This window comes from Cydia splendana, chromosome 12 (assembly GCF_910591565.1).
Source record: "Cydia splendana chromosome 12, ilCydSple1.2, whole genome shotgun sequence".
Taxonomy (NCBI): domain Eukaryota; kingdom Metazoa; phylum Arthropoda; class Insecta; order Lepidoptera; family Tortricidae; genus Cydia; species Cydia splendana.
Window position 1 is genome coordinate 2,450,835 of NC_085971.1, and position 19,626 is coordinate 2,470,460.

Genomic DNA, 19,626 nt, shown 5'->3' on the forward strand with positions numbered 1-19,626 from the left:
CTCTTTGGTTCACTGGGTTAAATAGTTATATATGCTATATAATTCCATTGAACTATTATTACTAACGTGTAGAACCGGCACTGGGAACCAGTATTTTGCGCCATTAGTTGTAGGTACAATAAACCATAGAAGCGGAGCGTTAAGTCTCTCGACCTAAACGCGTAAGCGCCATAAATTTTACGGCGCTTAATGAGTAACAAATATCTGAATATTATTCCTCTTAAAATAGTAAATTAGGTATTTCAACAATTTTTAAAGTCATAGGTACTTTCTTCAGGGTTTGGTTAGGATTTTCAGAAGAAATAAAACAATCGTAATTGTTTGCTGAATTCAATTTTATTTGCTTCAAAGTCGTTAGCCATTGTCGTCGGGATCGGTCCGTACATTTTTTTGTTATTTTTATATTTTGCTTCCATTGTAAAAAAATATGGCGTCACGTCATCAGAATCCATTAGGCCAGCGCGTCATTAATCAAAGATCCGATATAACAAAAGTAATAAAATTATGTGAATCAGAGATTCGTACTCAAAGTATATGTACTTATATATTACAAAATATTAGTGAAATGCAATTTATACAAATCCCAGTCCATTAAAGAAGGCATTGAAATATTTCATTACTCTGATTAAATTCTAAATTGAAGTTTTAATAGTCTTTCTAAATAAATACCTAAAAAACGAATCATCAAAATTAATGCTTTTCTCTAATTATTAAAAGTTTTTCAAGTAAATGAATTTCTTTGATAACAAACAGCAATCCATTAAATGTGAAATATAAATTCGTTAAGCCTTCCATTATTGAGAGTCCCGAGGGACGAACGATAATATTCTGCTCCGAAAAAACTTTTTAAAATCTATATGATGAAATATTTTTGACCTGAATACGTTTTTAATCTTGATGTTTGATTTATTCATTTATTAATGCATTGTATTGTTACATTTGGAATTTATGTTTAACTACCTACCTATATTTGTTAAACTTGACTGTGACAGGCAAAACCTTGAATTGAGTAATTAGAATTGAGTAGGAGGTAACTAAGAGTATAAGACACACTTATAGTTACTTTGTCGGAATATTGTTAATAATAATCGATAACCTAATTTAGGTACCTATTTATGTCAGATAAGTACCTACTTAAAAGTACGTAAATAAGTAGGTACTTAAAATTATAAAACAATAATATAAGTTAACTGTATGGCGGTTTAATTAAAGAAGTCCTGCAAATCTTAGGGGGGACTTCACACTTAATGTGCCGTCTGCACAATCATAGCTTGAAACTTGAAATAGCTTTGACACAGCAGCTATGAACAGTGACCATAATGAACATTGGCTTAATTTGGGACATAAATATAAAAATCTGTGTCAACGGTTGCCTTGCTTGTCATGAGATTTGTACAGATTACGTCAGACAGGGCAGGATGTTCAAGTGTTTAGGCCTCAACCTGGGGTCCCGTGGTGGCCGTGTTGACGCTGGTTGTGGTGGACACCGCGTCGGGGTCCTGCTCGCGCACGCCCAGCCATGGCAGCCGCTTCTCCAGCTCGGCCCTGGAAAACACCACCACAATTTATATAGATATAACTGAAATAAATGTCATATACTAAGAAAAAGTGACCAAGGCCTCCAGTACGTGCCCCAGTCTGGAATCGAACCAGCGTCCTCTGCTATCGCGAAATATTTTCTGAAAATAATTTAATTTGTTCTAAAACTCCTAATAGTACCTATAGATATAACTGCTTTTAAAGTAAATCAAAGTGACGAGATGAAGAATGTAAACAAACATTTTTATTTGAAGAAAATATTAAGTTAATGTAATCAACTGTGTTTCCTGCAATCAAATTCCTGCAAAAAATAACTTTAATAGCGACAGACTAAACACAATGTTTGCTCACGACATCCTGTTGCTGCGACAGCAATCTACCAGCGTAGCACTATCTATGTTGCTGTTAAAGTGTTTAATACGTTGCCCGTAGAAATTAAGTCACGTAATGACTTCAAATTTGTGACAGCACTTAAAAAAATTGTCATTGAGTTATGCCCGTAGCTTAAGTGAATATTATAATATAAACGGTTAGTTAATAAGTAGGTATGTAAGTAAATATGTAGCTACACCCACTGGGTAAAATTGTATTGATTCTTACTGTATTACCTAACATCAACATGTACACATACAATTTATGGCATATGAAAAAAAAACTCAGTTCCAGGCATGAACCATGTGTTGCGTGTAATACCTAACAGCCATGAATGTTAGAACGCACTTACATCATTAATCGTTACTCAAGTTAGGTTGTTTATATGTAATATATTGCTTATCTCGTTTGTTGGCCTTACTTTAAATCTGGCCAATAAATTACCTTACAAGTTATGACTAACCTGTATCTGGGGTGGTTGATGGCGTACACCCATGGGTCTATACAGGACACCACTTTAGCGCAGACCGCCGGGATCATCGTCGCCACTGGCGTCAGTATACTCCTGTAAAAAAAAAGAATTAGGTTATTTAGGTACCTATTAGGTGTTATAGTTTTTTTTATTGGTTTCGCAAATGAGATAGGTATATTACTAAACAACCAACTTTATCCGCGACGGCACGTCAAATAGGCAGCTTCTGAATTGATTGCTTTTCGGGTTTAATGATGATTTCTTCTGTAGGCATTTCTTACAATTTATTTCATACAATACACCCACCTACCTACCTATACCTACCTGCTGGAATGAACTGTTGCCTGCGGTATTTCCGGACCGGTACGACCTTCAAACCTTCACGAAAAGAGCGTACTCCCATCTTAAAGGGCGGCAACGCACTTACAACTCCTCTGATGTTGCGGGTGTCTATGGCCGACGGTAATCGCTTACCATTTTTTAAATAATTTATTTACACAAAACAAAATCATCAGGCGATTCTCTGCTCGTTTGCCCCCTAAATCATAAAAAAAAAGAAAAAATTGCCTGTCTCCAAATGCTCCAGTCATCGCAACGAACGCGTACGGCGTCCACGCGCAGACGAATAGGAAGAAAATAGTAAAGGCCACTTTAGCGATGCGGATTTCGACGCTCTTGCCGGCGTCCTCCTTGTTCGCCGCCAGCGACTTCACGTTCATCTTCTTGGCTTGGTCTTGGAGCATACGCTCGTGGCGGCGTACCTGGAAGAATAACGTTTAAGTTTACAAACGTTGCAAATAAGTAGGCAAGTTGCAGCCCGTTTTCTTATATAAGATAAAAAAGATAAAAAAAAAGATTAAAAAAATAGTTTATTCAAGTAGGCATATTACAATGCGCTTATGAACGTCAAATAAACCTTTACCGGCTCCAACCGTACACCTCTGCCCCGAGAAGATTTAAATCCCCCCTCAATTGGAGGAGGGTATCCCAATATGGGACCGGCAACAAACTCGGCGGGACACATCTTTTCAAAACATTATTACATCTTATAATTAACATGCATTACGAGTAATTAAGAAAAATACAATTTAAATTACTATACAATTCATGCAATTATACTCAGTGAGTACATAACTTTATACAAATACGTAGCTCTTTCAGAAAACATATCAAATTCTTACAAAAGGAAAAGAAAATAAAACCAATAAAAGAAATGAGAATACATATTATATGAATCTGACTGATTGTTATGAGATGCTTTCATACAATTTGATGTGCTTTCTTACCTGAGCTGAGTCACCTTTAACTCTACACATAATACAATGCTTTTAATTGCTACTTGTCGTTATTACAGTTTCTGGTTTGGACCATGCATGTTTGTCTGTCAAGTAGTCCTCGACTCTGTAATAAGCCTTCAACATCAATGACTTTTTTAAGTAATTCTTAAGAGCTGGAAAGGGTAATCTTAAAGCATCCTCAGGTAACTTGTTATAAAAATGAATGCATTGCCCAACGAATGACCAGAATACCATATGACATTACACTATGAAAATAACTATAATAAACAAGGCGAGCTGTTTCAACATTAGTCAATTGTCTAATTCTCCTCACAGCGTAAGCGGCCGAACTTAATTTGTTTGCTAGTGTTCTTATATGAGGACTCCATTGTAGATTTTTGTCCAATGTTAAACCAAGAAACAGTGCTTTATCTACCGTCTCTAAGCATTCATTATTCAAAAGTATCTTAGTATCGACTGGTTTAACATTCGGCAAAGAAAATCTAATGCATTTAGTTTTCTTAGCATTAAGAAGCAAATTGTTCATAGTAAACCAGTTAAGTACATTAACGAGTGTGCTGTTAATTACACTGTAATCGGTAGATTTCCGATCAACCTTAAAAAGTAATGATGTGTCATCAGCAAAAAGAACAATTTCACAAAGATTTTCTACTACACATGGCAAATCATTTATATAAACCAAAAACAGGAATGGATCCAAAATAGAACCTTGTGGCACTCCTAATTGGACTACAGTACCGCTAGACCGGGTTTTGTTTACAACAACTGTTTGTGTTCTGTTGCTAAGGTAAGAAGACATAAAGTTTCGGGTATTTACTGACAGACCATAGTGTTCTAATTTCAAAATGAGCGTTCCATGATCCACACAATCAAATGCTTTAGAAAGATCACAAAATATGCCAATTGCATCACAAGAATTTTCCCAAATATCATAAATATGTTTAATAAGTACCGAAGCAGCATCGGTCGTGGAACGGCCCTTTGTGAAACCAAATTGATTGTTATAAGTAAGTAAAGTATGTCTGTTGAAGTGACCCAGTAGATCATTTAACATTAACTTTTCAAAAACTTTACTTAGTACAGGAAGTATTGATATTGGACGGAAATTAGCCATATCACTCAAATCATCCGATTTAAAAAGAGGTAACTTTGCTATATTTCATAAGATCTGGAGAGACGCCTTGTGAAATTGAAATATTATAAATTACGGCTAAGTAAGGCGCTATTACGTCTAAGACATGACTAATGACTCTAACGGATGTTCCCCATAAGTTTTCTTTAAATTGAGTGACTTGAATGTTTTAACAATAATTGCTGAATCTACTAGACTAAACTCAAAGTTAATATTACATTAACTTAATTTATAAATGGTTTGAAAGGGACAACACTACAGTGTTGTCACTTTTTAATTTCTACTCTTTTTTGCCAAGCTGTAAGGGAGGTAATAGGAAGCCAGCGCGCAAAGACTACGCGATACAGCGCGGGAATGCTGCCTGCGATATGATGGGCACCTTGCATAGGTATGAAAGGTAGGTGTTAGGTTTTTTTAAAGTCAGGTTTAGTTTTAGCACTTTAATTTTATAAGTAGCCATAATTGTTAACATATGTTTCTTCTATTTAAACTTTGTTATAACTGCAGTAAAGTCTGTCTTCAGAGTAAAGACCTACGAAGAGTAAAACTTGACAGATATTGGAAAGGGCAACGCGTGCTGGTGATAACTGGTACTGATGAAGTTTAAATTATCGAGTGCGTTATTGATGCATTTTGAATATTTAACTTTTGCATTAAGGATGCTGAAGTGGATTATGTATTATGTATGTTGAATTAAACACATATTTCGCACTGGTTCTTTATTTATATAAAATACGTGTTTTTGGTACAAATCTAAATCGAAAAGTCATCTTATTTTTATATGTCATTGTTTAAATGTAGAAAATCAATAAAACTAAATCAAATAAGGTTTTAATACCGAACATTCTCGGCCCTTTTAACAGAAAATTAACTTAAATTATACTAGCTATTCTAGCTAATTAATAGGTAACAAAATAATTTTGTTTATTGGCCTAATGAAAACACCTTTCTGGGTTCTGACTTGGACAGACCGTACTAAATTGTCCGATGTATTTTTATTAATAGATATTATTTTACCCAGCGGCCAACAAGCAGGTGGAGTAGCTTCATCTTTTAACAAAACAATTTGTCCAATATCTAAATTGGTCCTTCTCTGCAGCCACTTGCTTCTTGGTTGCAGCTCACTCAAATAATTATTATAAAACTGTACCCAAAACTTTTGTTTTATTTGAGTAATTTTTTGATACATATTTAATCTATTTTCCGCTTTATGAACAATACTAGGCTCAGGAATATCTGAAATTGGAGATCCAATTAAAAAATGAGCCGGTGTTAGGCAAACAATATTGTCGTTATCAGGAATGTCAAAAACTGAGCATAAAGGCCTTGAATTCAGAATACCCTCAATCTGAACAAGAACCGTGTAAAAAAATTCATAAGTCAATCTGACATTACCTAAATATCTTTTCAATAAACTTTTAACAGACTTAATTCCAGCCTCGTAAATTCCACCCATGTGGCTGGCAAGAGGAATTGTGAATTTCCACTCTATGCAACTGACATTACAATAGTCTATTACTTGACTATATGAAGTATCATTTTTAAATAACTGATACAATTCATGAAGCTCGTTATTTGCTCCTTTAAAATTTGTAGCATTATCCGAGTACAAATGTGTACAGTAACCTCTGCGACTAATAAATCGTTTCAAGGCGCAAATAAAGGCTTGTGAAGACAATTCTGTAACTAGCTCTAGGTGTATTGCCTTAGTTGACAGACATATAAACAAGCATATATATCCTTTAGTGTACTTACAATTTCGAACCATAGAATTTCGAATATATACTGCTCCGCTAAAATCAACACCAACATGTAAGAAAGCTCGTGTTAAAGTGACTCTTGGAGCGGGTAAGCTAGCCATCTGCTGCTCACAGGCTTCAGCATTGTATCTGACACAGCGAACGCATCTATGTATGACTTTTCTGACTTCCATACGACCGTTAATTGGCCAATATTTTAACCTTAGTCCGAAAAGCGTGCCTTGTATGCCTATGTGCAACAAACGAAGGTGAAACTGTTCTATTAACAGAGTTGTCACGTGTTCTTTACCTGGTAACACTATCGGGTGTGCTTGACTGTAAGGTATGTTAGAATTTTGAATACGACCACCCGTACGAATAATATTATCGTCATCAAGAAAAGGGTTGAGCTTACGTAGAGGGCTTGACTTGTAAGTGTGTAAGCTACGAACGTCAGTGTGTTTATTCTCACTAGTAGTACTATTCGAGTTTATGTTATTTGTGGACTGTATAATATGTGATTTCAATGTGTGTAACTCTTGGTACTCCTTAGAGAAATGTACGCGCTGAATCGTTTGAATTATGAAGTTGTGTGCACTTTTCAGTTCCTGTGTTGTGAGAAAAGACACAACTTTAGTCAAATTACGTAAGTTATTTATAAACCTAAACATGTAAGCTAATACTCTAGTCAGTTTGTTAAAGTTAGAATGTTTCTGAAAGTATGTATAGAAATCATCCTGTATATTTTGTTGAGTACACACAGTATGAGCGGTGCGTGGCTCGATCACTTCAATCTTGTGCTCATCGTCAGTAATCACAGGTGATGATGTCATTGGCCATGTACTAGGATCTCGAAGCAGCCAATCTGGACCGTTCCACCAGAGTGAGTTGCTCTGTAAGTTCTGTGGGTAAACTCCTCGTGTGAGTAAATCAGCAGCGTTCTCTTTGGTATTGACGTAATTCCACATTTCAGACTTAGTCAATTCTATAATCTCCATTAGTCTATGAGACACAAATGTGTGTAGTTTTTTGTATGGCGACTTAATCCAGTGTAATACAATCTGTGAATCTGTGAATAATACAATGTCATGTATTTTAAATTTGTCTTTGAATGCTCTTCTCAGCTTGTCAACTAGGTGTGCTAACAATAAGCATCCAGATAGTTCAAGTCTTGGCAATGATTGAACACGAATTGGACTGACTCTTGTCTTCGCCATAACAAGACTGCAGGTGGGTTCTTTGTTAGGATATGTAGCTCTGAAATAAACAACAGCACCGAAGGCTTTCGCAGAAGCATCACTGAACCCTATCAAGGTTATCCACGTTGGTATATCAGAGAAATAGTATCTAGGGACATTAATGTTTTTGAGCTCGGGCAGATTAGCTTGAAACTCTAGCCAAGTTCTTTGTAGATCTTCTGGAATGACCATGTCCCAATCAATCTTGGCTTTCCAAATGTCTTGCATGAGGATCTTGGCTATAATGACCGTTGGCGCTAGTATGCCAATAGGATCATATATTTTTGCTATTGCAGACAGTATATTGCGTTTAGTAAGCTCGAACTGTTGTAGCTCTGGAATAGCTGTAGTAAGCGCGTCGCTTTGTGGTAACCACTTCACTCCCAACGTCTTGACAGCTGCGCTAGGGGTAAAATCATATACTGTGTCATCATTTGTAGATACAGCATTTGTAAGTAGTTGAGGCTCATTCGTAGTCCATTTATGAAGAACGAAGTTTCCCTTTTGTAAAACTTCTATGAGTTGACTACAAACTTGTTGCGCCTGGTCAAGAGTGTCTGCTCCAGATAGGAAGTCGTCCATGTAACATTCAGACTCGATAATGTCAGCGGCTTCTGGATATTCTTCTTTATGTTGTCCAGCTAACATGCGCAGAGTCCGGCATGCTAGATAAGGCGCGCATTTTGTACCGTATGTTACAGTTTTTAACTGAATGCATTTTAAAGGCTCGGACTTCGAATCTCGCCATAATATTCTTTGTAGCGGCCTTTGCTCTTCTTTGACCAAAATAGTCCTAAACATCTTGACTATGTCGCAAGTGAACGCATATTTGTACATTCGAAATCTGAGTATTATGTCAAGTACGTCATTGTATATGTTCGGTCCGTCTAACATTATGTCATTGAGAGACAATCCCGACGACGTCTTGCTACTCGCATTGAAAACCGTCCTTAATTTTGTAGATCGACTTTCTGGCCTTAAAATACCTAAATGTGGCAAAAAGCACTGTGGCACTTGTGTGTGTTGAAAGTCATCAATATACTCAGCATGACCTAGCTCAATGTATTCATAAATGAACGCCTTGTATAATGTGTAGAGCGTGGGGTCTTTTTGAAACTTAGACTCAAGACTTAATAAACATCGATAGGCTTTTTGAAACGAATTACCTAAATCTTGAACCTTTTCGTTTTGTATAGGCATTTCGACTACGAAATGTCCAGTCTCAGCTTGCACTGTTGTGTCAAGAAATAACTGTTCGCAATATTTTTGCTCAGGTGTAAACACGACCTTAGGACTTACCTCTTCCTGCTGCCAAAACCTAACTAATAAATCATCAGTCGTAGGAGAGTCAACAATGTGTAAAGCAATATGAGCGCTATGTGTCTTATGTGTGCCCGATATGCATTCTTTGAGAGGACCTCCAACGACCCAACCAAAAACCGTTTCGATCAGTAAAGGTTTGTTATGTCCAAGGCTAATCTTATTGTTTAGCAACAACGAATAGAAATATTCAGCTCCTATAAGAAGGTCTATCTCGTCAGGTTCGTAAAATGTAGGGTCTGCAAGCAATTTGTTAATTTTTGCAGGAATGTTCCATGTACTTGTGTTTATGTGTACATGAGGTAGAGGAAGGGTTATTTTATCCATGACAATAAATTCAAGACTCGTTGTAAAGTCAGAATGTCTAGAGGCTATGTTCGCTTTCATACATAATTGCGTTTGCTTACCTGTCACGCCAACGCCGTATATATGGTGGCTATCGTGATATAGCTTACTGTTCATCCTCTTGAGAAGCCTGTGAGCAACCATATGGATTTCGCTTCCATTGTCCAACATGGCACGCGCAGGATGCCATGATCCTGTCTCATCTTGTATATTTATTATCGCTGTAGACAAAAGAATCTGTTTATTAGTGTTTACCACATGCATTGCAGTAGGCGTCACTATATTTTTTTGACATTGTGTATGTGTAACGTCATTGACAGTTGTCGGTTTCGTTAATGTATGTGTATTGTGTGTCAGCTGTTGCTGTGGTAGCTGTTGCTGTGGCAGTAGTTGCTGTGACAGCTGTTGCTGTGACAACTGTTGCTGAGTCTGCTGTTGCAGGGAATGCTGTTGCATTGAAGTCGTAGCTGACTGTTGCTGCTGTTGAGCTGTAGATTCTGTAGCGATAGCAATGTTCGCACGTTTAGGGGGAGGGTTAGCTAGGTGAATCAAACTATGATGCTTACCGTGGCATGTAGAGCACGACTTTTTGGAGCATTTATGTTTGGCAGTGTAAGGCTGTAAGCAATTGTAGCACAAAAACTTGGATTTTATGTAGTGTATACGTTTGTCAACTGGCATTTCCAAAAATTGTACACATTTGGCTATATTATGTTGCCCTTGACAAAGAGTACATATTTCATTACAGTCATCAGATGTAGAGACGTGTACGAGCTTGGGGGTTGATTTGGATTGAGGAAACTTGTCAGATTTATTGTCATTCATAAGCTCGAATGCTGTTGCACGCAGCTTAAGGAAATCTAAAAGCTCCTTTATTGTAGGAATTGAAGTCTCTTTCCTTGTCAACTCCCATGCCGCCCTCAGAGAATTGTCTAATTTCTGAGTAATTATATAAACTAAAAGTACATCCCATTGTTGCACTGGCAGGTTTAAAGCACTTAGAGAATCTAGACTTTGTTGTAATACATTTAAGAACTCTTTTATGTTAGATCTGTTAAGTATAGGAAAACTCATAAAGCTCTTTAAGTGAAAGTTTACAATAATAGTTTGGTTTTCATACCTGTTTTCTAGTATACTCATAGCTTTACCGAAATTTCCGTCGAGAATCAGAAGAGAGTTAATCAAACCCGCAGCTTCGCCCTTCAAGCAGCTCTTCAGATACTGCATGCGTTGCAGCTCCGGCACGTTTCCTCCGTCCATGGCACACTGGAACAGGTTTTTAAACGCAGGCCACTCGCGTATGTCACCGCTGTATGTCGGAAGCTCTAATTTTGGGAGTTTGTACACCGGTTGACTTTTTGCTTTGATGTCCTCTTCTTTTTTCTCCAACAGTTTGTTAATGAGCGCTCTAGTTTGGTAATATCTGGACTCCATGATCGATCGTTCGTCGTCGGCTTTCTTCTCGTCTTGTTCTAAGAGCTCAATTGCCTGTTGAACTTGATCGAATTTCTCCATTTGTGTAGATAAGTCGGCACATCGCAACTTTATCTCATCTATGTTCAAACTATCTTTGTCGGATGAATTCAATCCAGTAACGTAGTTAACGATTCTGGTCACCTTACCTTTTATTATACTTCTTGTACTTTTTAACGTTTTATATTCTTCCGTGTCCGTCATTATGTGTGTAACTGTTGTTACGTATTTCGGCACGAAATATTCTTATTTATGCACTGTTGGCTCAAGTAGGACCAAAAATGAAGTGGATTATGTATTATGTATGTTGAATTAAACACATATTTCGCACTGGTTCTTTATTTATATAAAATACGTGTTTTTGGTACAAATCTAAATCGAAAAGTCATCTTATTTTTATATGTCATTGTTTAAATGTAGAAAATCAATAAAACTAAATCAAATAAGGTTTTAATACCGAACAGATGCAACGAATCACGCGATAAGCCTATAACGGTCCGGGTCCGGGCCGAGGTGTACGAATCCTTGTTTTCTATAGAAAAAGCACCACGACTGATCAGTCGTCTGCGGGTGGGTGATCACCCGTCATAGACAATTAAGTATTGTACCTAATTAAGACCCGGACCGTTCTAGAGTGAGTCATGCTTTAGTACGTCGAAAACGTTATTATAATAGTCGTAGGTACCGTAAAATGGGATGAGTAGGGATTGTGAGGAGAGTCGGATTATGAAAGGGGAGAGAAGGAATGACAGGGAGTGAGATGGTTTTTAAAGGCTACTGCTACCTAAATAATGTATTCCTATTACAAATGGAGCTATAGTAATATTCATTATAAAACAAATTGATTCAACAACGTTTCAAAATCACCTTTTGTATGAAATCCCATCTCACCCCAACTACGAGGGACTACGGGGTGAGGAGGGATTTTGTGTTTATCGTTAAAGTTATGAAATGGAACTACCTAAAATCATAAAAAAACTAAAATACAAACGGCCGGGACATTTATTAATAAAATTAAGTTTGCATAAAATGTAAAAATTTAATGTTATCGAGGTTTGAATGTCAGTTTTGTCCCTTCTCACCCCATTTTACGGTACCTATTTAGTAATTTAGTATATTTAGTCAGAGACGTTTAGTTTAGGTAAATAGGCATCTAAATCGAAAGATGCCAAGGTAACAAGATATAAATCATCGACTTGTCGATAGGTAGGTATCCATATAAAATATTAGGTGAACTAGAAACAATATCTAGCAAATAAATAACTTTTAATCATTAAATTGATTCAGACGAATGGATCTTTAGTAATTTTGCTTAGGCTGAACATCATAAAAATCGCTAATGATATTATAAATGGGAAAGTAATTCTGTTTGTCTGTCTGTCTATCTGTCTGACAAGCTGTATGTCTGTATGCGTGATGCCTCTTCACATTTTAACCGATTTAGAAGAAATTTGGCATAGAGACTATTTGAGGCGCGGGAAAAGTCATAGGGTAGTTTTTATTAATCACATTAATCCACGAAGATGAAGGTGCAGGCAGACGCTTATTTCATTTTTAAATATGTATTTATGTTTGTTATCAAAAACATATATATAAACGTAACCTGTATATAACATTAATTAATATTTATTTAGGTCAAAAAAGTCGAAGTCCCGTCTATAATCTCCACCTTCAAGTTAAATCAGCAGAATAAGACTCAATCCGCTTTGATCTCAATAAATTAATTTCGCTGCGAAACCCCAACTCAAAGAGATCTAGATACATTTCAAATCCATACCTACTTATTATAATACCTATCTCCTGTCTTAAGAGGAATGGGGACAGCCGCTTCTCCGTACAAACTTAGTCTCCATTTTCCTCTCTGTTTATTAACATTATGGATTAGTACATAATTTGATGTATATTAACCATAGCTATGCCCCTACATTTGACGTTTTTTTAGATTTATTGATTATTTTAAAAATTAGGAGCCGAGAAATCGATTTCATACAATTTTTTTAATGCTTCTATATATAGTTCGTTTTTTTAGCATTAGAAATAAGGTAAACAATCTTGATGTGTCTTTTAATTGAAAAACACATTTATATGTAACAATTATGAATCTAATACGTTCATTTATATTCTTCTGCTTTCATAAGTAATAGTTATTGATTTTAAAAAGCGTTTTTCAATTAAAAGCCATGTCAAGATCGCTTACCTTCTTTCAAGTTCTTTCTAATGCTAAAAAAAACGTAGTGTAGCTCTTATAATAATAAAAAATTCGAAGATAATCAAACGTAAGGGCATAGCTGTGGTTGATATACAACAAATAGTGTCAAAACATTTTCAATAATGTTAATATCCAGAGAGGAAAATGACTATGTTTGTATGAAAAGCCGATTTCGCGCGGGTCCTACACTCTCGTCTTAAACAGCTTTTTATTTTTAATTGGTACGCGAAAATTCTTAAGAATGTTACTTGATTAAAAGAAACCTACTTAGATATAATGGCTGCCTTCTTAGAATTCATTTTAATGGTTTGGGATTTTGTACAATGTCATTCATTATTAGGTGATTTTATATTATATAGTATAGTTACTCGTGTTATGTTTGTCTTATTATAGCGCCTAGTTAATATCATAGAATTAAACGAGAAGGTATGTCTTTCTTTAGCATTAAGAATAAAGGTTTGATATTTAGATCGAAAAATATGATTTATAATATGGAAAAAAAAATAAAAAAAATACGAACCACAAATCGGTCACCTTAATTAGGTACTGCTTTTTCACTGAAGCGGAGAGGACACATGAGTAATCCACATCTCTTCTCCGCTCTGCTGGATTACAACCAATGCTCGTTGATGGGTGCATGTCTCCTCTCATCGCCTCAGTGGAAAGGCAGCCTAAGGCCCCACTCCCGCTACTAATCAAACCGAGTAGCGCCCAGTCACTGCTGGCTGTCAATAACATTGCGAAGAGGAGGTGCATAGCAACTAAGTGACCGTCAGTTCAGCTAACCGGATGGAAATAATCATAATATGATAATGTTCGTATAGTTACTCCATACAAAAAGTTTTACCAAATATCACGTTAGATGGCGCTGGGACTATCGCGTATCAAAATTTCTAATTCTTTACAGCGGTGTATTAATATTTTTTTGACATTTATTATGGATAAAAGTATTTTTATTGCTGTTTCAACTTTTGAACCTAGTACAAACCACGCAATAAAATTAAATAATTCAATGGGATACGGAGGAAAAATATATTCACCTCTGTATAAATTACAACGTGTAAACTAAACAACGACTAAACAAAAATAATGAATAGAAACTAATATCCGTTCATCATAATCCGTTTACAAAGATTTATCTCGGTATCGCGGTAACCGACGACAATATTATGTACTATTGATTGTTAGTTACATTTCAGCGGTCTGCGGCTGCATTCTGAATCAATAGCGTGCATTGCGCTCATACTATGTTATTTGCATTGCAACTTCGGCTGCGACTATGTATCGCATGGACGCGTTATTAATTTCCGATCGATACATAGGGGTAAAAGGTAAACAAGGTCTAAGAGTATATATAACAGAGCAGCAATGTGGCAGCCCGAGGTCAAGATGGCAGATTGGATAATTAACCCTTCAAGTGGCGGTCAACCCGTGAATGGTCGATGCGAAAACCAGTAAACTGTCATCCACCAGTGAGTGGTTAATGAGGTGTTGACGTATTTAGAGGTGAAATTGAACGCATTTAAGTATAGTTACGTTCTTCTAGCGCCCAAAATTAGGTAGCGAGTTAGAGAAGGATAGCATACCATAAGAAACTCAAAAACACTTGGTATAAAATTTGCTGGTGAGGACCATTGATTCGGGAGCGACCGCCTAGTCCGAGGCCAGTCTCGTTTTTTAAGAGGTTGTTTTGAAAAAGAAATTGTATCATAGGTCTTTTTTATTGATTTAATCTTAAAGATAATAGTCTTCCTCTGATAATTAAATATCAATTACCTCCAATAATCAATTAGTTTTATGGTTGTAGTCATTTTTAACAAGGAAGCTGGAAAATTGTCATTCTTCCGGAGTTTGATTACGTCTGGCCAAATGTATAAACATTAGAATAATTTAATTGCTATATTCAAATAGCCTATATAACGCTGATTCTAACAATATGTGATTTAATATACTTTCAAACATAGAAAAGCTTAAATCGACGATTTTGTAAAATTTTCTTAATCTGCGCTGACCACCCACCGGGGCCCCGCCACTTGACTAGTTTTCGCGTTTTCGGTGGCGCCACTTGAAGGGTTAATGTATTTCCTACGTCTATTGGCTCCTCTACCTACACGATGGCCCAGCGCTGGACCAGCGAGATGACCATGTGATGGTTATGGCTCCTAATTTTAATGACAGTGCTATACTTGACTATTTTAATAAGTTCCAAAGTAAACAAACTATTTAAGCTTGTGTAAACCTAATACGTAGATTATTAAATATTGTTGTTATCGGTGACAAAACACGTGTTTTCTTAAATAAAGCAAGCGTATCTTCCTAATCTTCTTTCTTTAAAAAAAATATGACATGAAACGTAACCGCGTCCGCGTCGGGCATTACCATTAAACAAAAGAAGAAAAAATGGCCGCCGCGGGTCTCGTCGTAGATATTATTACGAGTTCAGTACATCTGTCAGGGACAGCGAAGATTACCTGTATTATGAAGAAAATTGCTAACCCGATTCCGTCCGCGATTGTGCACAATGGGAACGAATAAAGAGGCAGACGTTCGGAGCTAGGGCACACTACCCCGTGGTTAACAGTAAGGTCGTAAAAAAAAGCGCTGGTGGCCAAAGAAAAGCGCTGGTGGCCTAGCGGTAAGAGCGTGCGACTTTCAATCCGGAGGTCGCGGATTCACACCCCGGCTCGTACCAATGAGTTTTTCGGAACTTATTATGTAGGTACGAAATATCAGTTGATATTTACCAGTTCACCTTTTCGGTGAAGGAAAACATCGTGAGGAAACCGGGCTAATCCCAATAAGGCCTAGTTTCCCCTCCGGGTTGGAAGGTCAGATGGCAGTCGCTTCCGTAAAACTATGTGCCTACGTCAATTTTTGAGATGAGTTGTCAAGGGGACCCCAGGCTCCCATGAGCCGTGGCATAAATGCCGGGATAACGCGAGGAAGAAGAAGAAGTTAACAGTAGGGTCGTTTTATACCCCGTAGTTAATAGTAAGGTATTTATTTCTATGTAACTTCTTTGTCGTATTCTCATGACTGAGGGACGTGACGGCTGTGGACAATTTCCACCAGTGCTCTCCAAACCGCTCTATTTTGATCTTGAACCGATACATTATAAATACATTAAAAAAAAAAAACATGGCAACGGATCAACATGCCAAAGTTATTGCTCTCCTACATATTTTAATTAAAAAATCATATATGCTATAAGTTTACTAATATCTCTCAAGATTCGATTCGCAATAGACAAGTGGCATCGCGACACCGTCTCTGCGGAGACCACAGCGCGGGCCTGCGGCGCCTGCGGATATCTTTACGTTTGACATTTGGTGTCATGAGTGAAAATTGAAATGTTTGCAAATAAATTTGCTTCTTTATAGTAATCAAGATTACAAAACAGCATTAAATAGTGCGAATACGAAATACCGTGAATCAGTGCATCTATTTACACGTTTCATCCTATCACGGTCCTATACCTACATTCTCTATAGTAGTGTGCCCTTTTCCGGAAATTTTGTTCAAAAGATACATTGGAGTGGCGGTGTTTTTTATTATTTTTGTATATTTTTATTTCTTTCTGTACTTTAGTAATAGCTTTTAGATTAATGTGTATATAGTAGTTAGTGAATGCTTCCCAGCCCATGTCGCAGACTCCATCCTCATCTGCCCACCAAAATGTCTCTCACAACAGTGTCACTGGAACCCTCGTACAGTGCCCACTTTGCCCCCAGTCCCGCCTATACAAAGGAAGCAAGGGTCTGAACATCCATATCACGCGCGTCCACCAAACTCAGACACAATGCGCAAATACAGGACCTACCCATATCCCCGTAAACCTTAACACACCGGACTTAGAGACAACATATAATTTTCTAACCTGGCTTGGTGAACAAAAAAATGCGACTGCTATCGTCAGAAGAATTCCAAAAGGAGCACGCATCTCAGTGGCAAACGCTTTAAACCAAACAATTTCAAAAACTGTTAACGAAAATACCATCGATACTTGGATCCAGCTTTTCTCTTTCAGTTTCCAAATCCTGCACACCGCCGACAGTGAGGACAATATATCTCTCACGCAAAAAATTAAATCGAATTGCTTCCACCCCTCAGACCCAGCTCCTCGCCCTCAACCAAATCGCGGGACGAAAGACGATTCAAAATTATTTAAAGTAGTCGAGCAAAAAATCATTGACGGGAACATTAAGGGAGCCGCTCAAATGCTATTTTCCAGCGACGTTGTTGCTCCAGACTGCCCTGACACCGTCGCAGCATTAGCGTCAAAGCATCCACTTCCAGCAGCATCCCTCCGCCTGCCTGAACCCCCGGAGCCCGATGCACCACACCTGGTTGCTAATAAGAAAGATGTGCTGGCCGCAGTTATGTCTTTCAAAAACGGCTCCGCCGGTGGCCTCGATGGCCTCTCGCCGCAACACCTAAAAGATTTGCTATGCGGTGCCACCGGTGACGCCGGCGAGCGTCTATTGGACAGTATCACCCAACTTATAAATCTCATGCTGTCTGGTAAAGTCTGCAGCGAGGTCTTAAGAATCTTATATGGAGCAAATCTCTGCGCCCTTAAAAAAAAAGACGGTGGCATTAGGCCTATCGCTGTGGGCTTTACCTTTCGGCGTATCTGTTCTAAAATCTGCTGCAAACATATTTTTCCATCCCTCACCAAAAAATTTCAACCTTGCCAACTTGGTTTCGGTAGCAAAGGCGGCTGCGAGGCTGCTGTTCACGCAGCGCGCGCCTTTGTCGATGACGACTCGTGCGAGGTGCTGCTGAAAGTGGACGTGAAAAACGCCTTCAACTCCGTCGATAGAGGCGCCCTACTGACACAAATCCAAGATGCCACACCTCTTATCTACAAATACCTGTGGCAATGTTACCATCAATCCTCAAACCTCCTCTTCAAAACCCATCGCTTGGCATCAGCAGTGGGATGTCAGCAGGGCGATCCACTTGGACCAGCTATATTCAGCCTTGCCATCCACCCCATAATTTCCAACTTAAATTCAAAATTTAATTCGTGGTACCTGGACGACGGAACAATAGGTGGTGATTGGAGGTCTGTTCTAGATGATTTGAGAAACCTAACCGACTCTTTCAGTACGATAGGATTAGAATTAAACTTTACAAAATGTGAACTGTATATAAATAATCATCTCCCCACCACCGACCTACATAACATTATTTCGAATTTCAACACTTTAGCTCCTAATATCAAAATCGTAGATAAAACCTCTTTAAGACTCCTTGGTGCTCCAATCTTCCCAGAATCCATAGAACCTATCATTAGCGAACATCTAAATACTCACAAAGCTTATTCGGACCGCCTTCTAAAAATCAATGCACACATGGCGTTAGTAATCATTAAATTTTGTCTTTTCGTGCCCAAATTTACATACATACTTAGATGCAGCCCTGTCTGGAAATACCCTCATCTCATCGAACCCCTAGATTCCGTCCTTAAAGTTACACTTTCATCAATCCTCAACGTCAACCTGGACAACCGCGCCTGGACCCAGGCCTCTTTGCCAATTCGTCATGGCGGCCTGGGCATCCGGCAAGTTGTCAGCATCGCCCTCCCAGCTTTTTTGTCCTCTTTCCACAGCACGCAAGATCTCGCCAATAAAATTTTTTGCCCTCCTTCCGACAATATCTGCATCCAAATACAGAACGAGGCCAAAAATGCTTGGACGCAAGCCTGCCCGGAAAATCCAATCCCAGCCTTCGTTCAGTCACAAAAACTTTGGGATGAGCCCCTCTGCAGAGCCACCCTAAAAGCACTTATTGATAATACTCAAAGTTCTGCAGAGCGCGCTCGTCTCCTAGCCGTATCGGAGCCAGAGTCAGGGCTCTGGCTTCATGCTTTGCCATCCCCCAACATAGGCACCCTCCTAGAGAAAACGACCCTCACACTCGCTACCAGTCTGCGATTGGGGGTCAAAACCAATGAGCCCCACCGCTGCCGCTGTGGCTCCAACGTTGACGAGCTGGGCCACCACGGCTTGTCCTGCCAGAGAAGCGCGGGCCGCATCTCTCGCCATGCCTCCCTGAATGATGTCATCCGGAGGGCGCTTGCTTCCGTTAGCGTGCCGGCCATACTTGAGCCGAACGGTATCGCACGTGACGACGGCAAGCGGCCCGACGGAATGACACTAATTCCGTGGAGGCTGGGGAGGACGCTTGTGTGGGACGCCACCTGCGTTGACACGCTCGCGCCGTCCCACCTACAGGCGACCTCCGTCAGGGCGGGAGCTGCGGCTACAACCGCAGAACAGAACAAGCGGCGCAAATATGCTGTCCTCGGTGAGGGATACATATTTGCGCCATTTGGCGTAGAGACTCTGGGACCGTGGGGGCCTAGCGCAAAAGCCTTATTTAAGGAAATTTCCCAGCGTCTCATCGACACCACAGGTGACCAGAGGGCTGGCAGCTACCTCGGCCAGAGAATAAGCCTGGCCATCCAAAAAGGAAACGCTGCCA

At 38.7% G+C, this 19,626-nt stretch overlaps 1 protein-coding gene across 1 annotated transcript in view; it reads right to left on the reverse strand.

Annotated features, from left to right (window-relative positions):
• Positions 1-1,345: 1,345 nt before the first annotated feature.
• Positions 1,346-19,626, reverse strand: part of LOC134795331 (opsin-3) — a 51,613-nt gene continuing 33,332 nt past the window's right edge. Inside the window, exons 6-8 of the mRNA XM_063767152.1 lie at positions 2,951-3,144; positions 2,375-2,476; positions 1,346-1,545 (exon numbers count right to left, since the gene is read on the reverse strand). Of these exons, the coding sequence (XP_063623222.1) occupies positions 1,431-1,545; positions 2,375-2,476; positions 2,951-3,144 (411 nt within the window). The 3' untranslated portion in view covers positions 1,346-1,430. The remainder of the gene's footprint in view (positions 1,546-2,374; positions 2,477-2,950; positions 3,145-19,626) is intronic.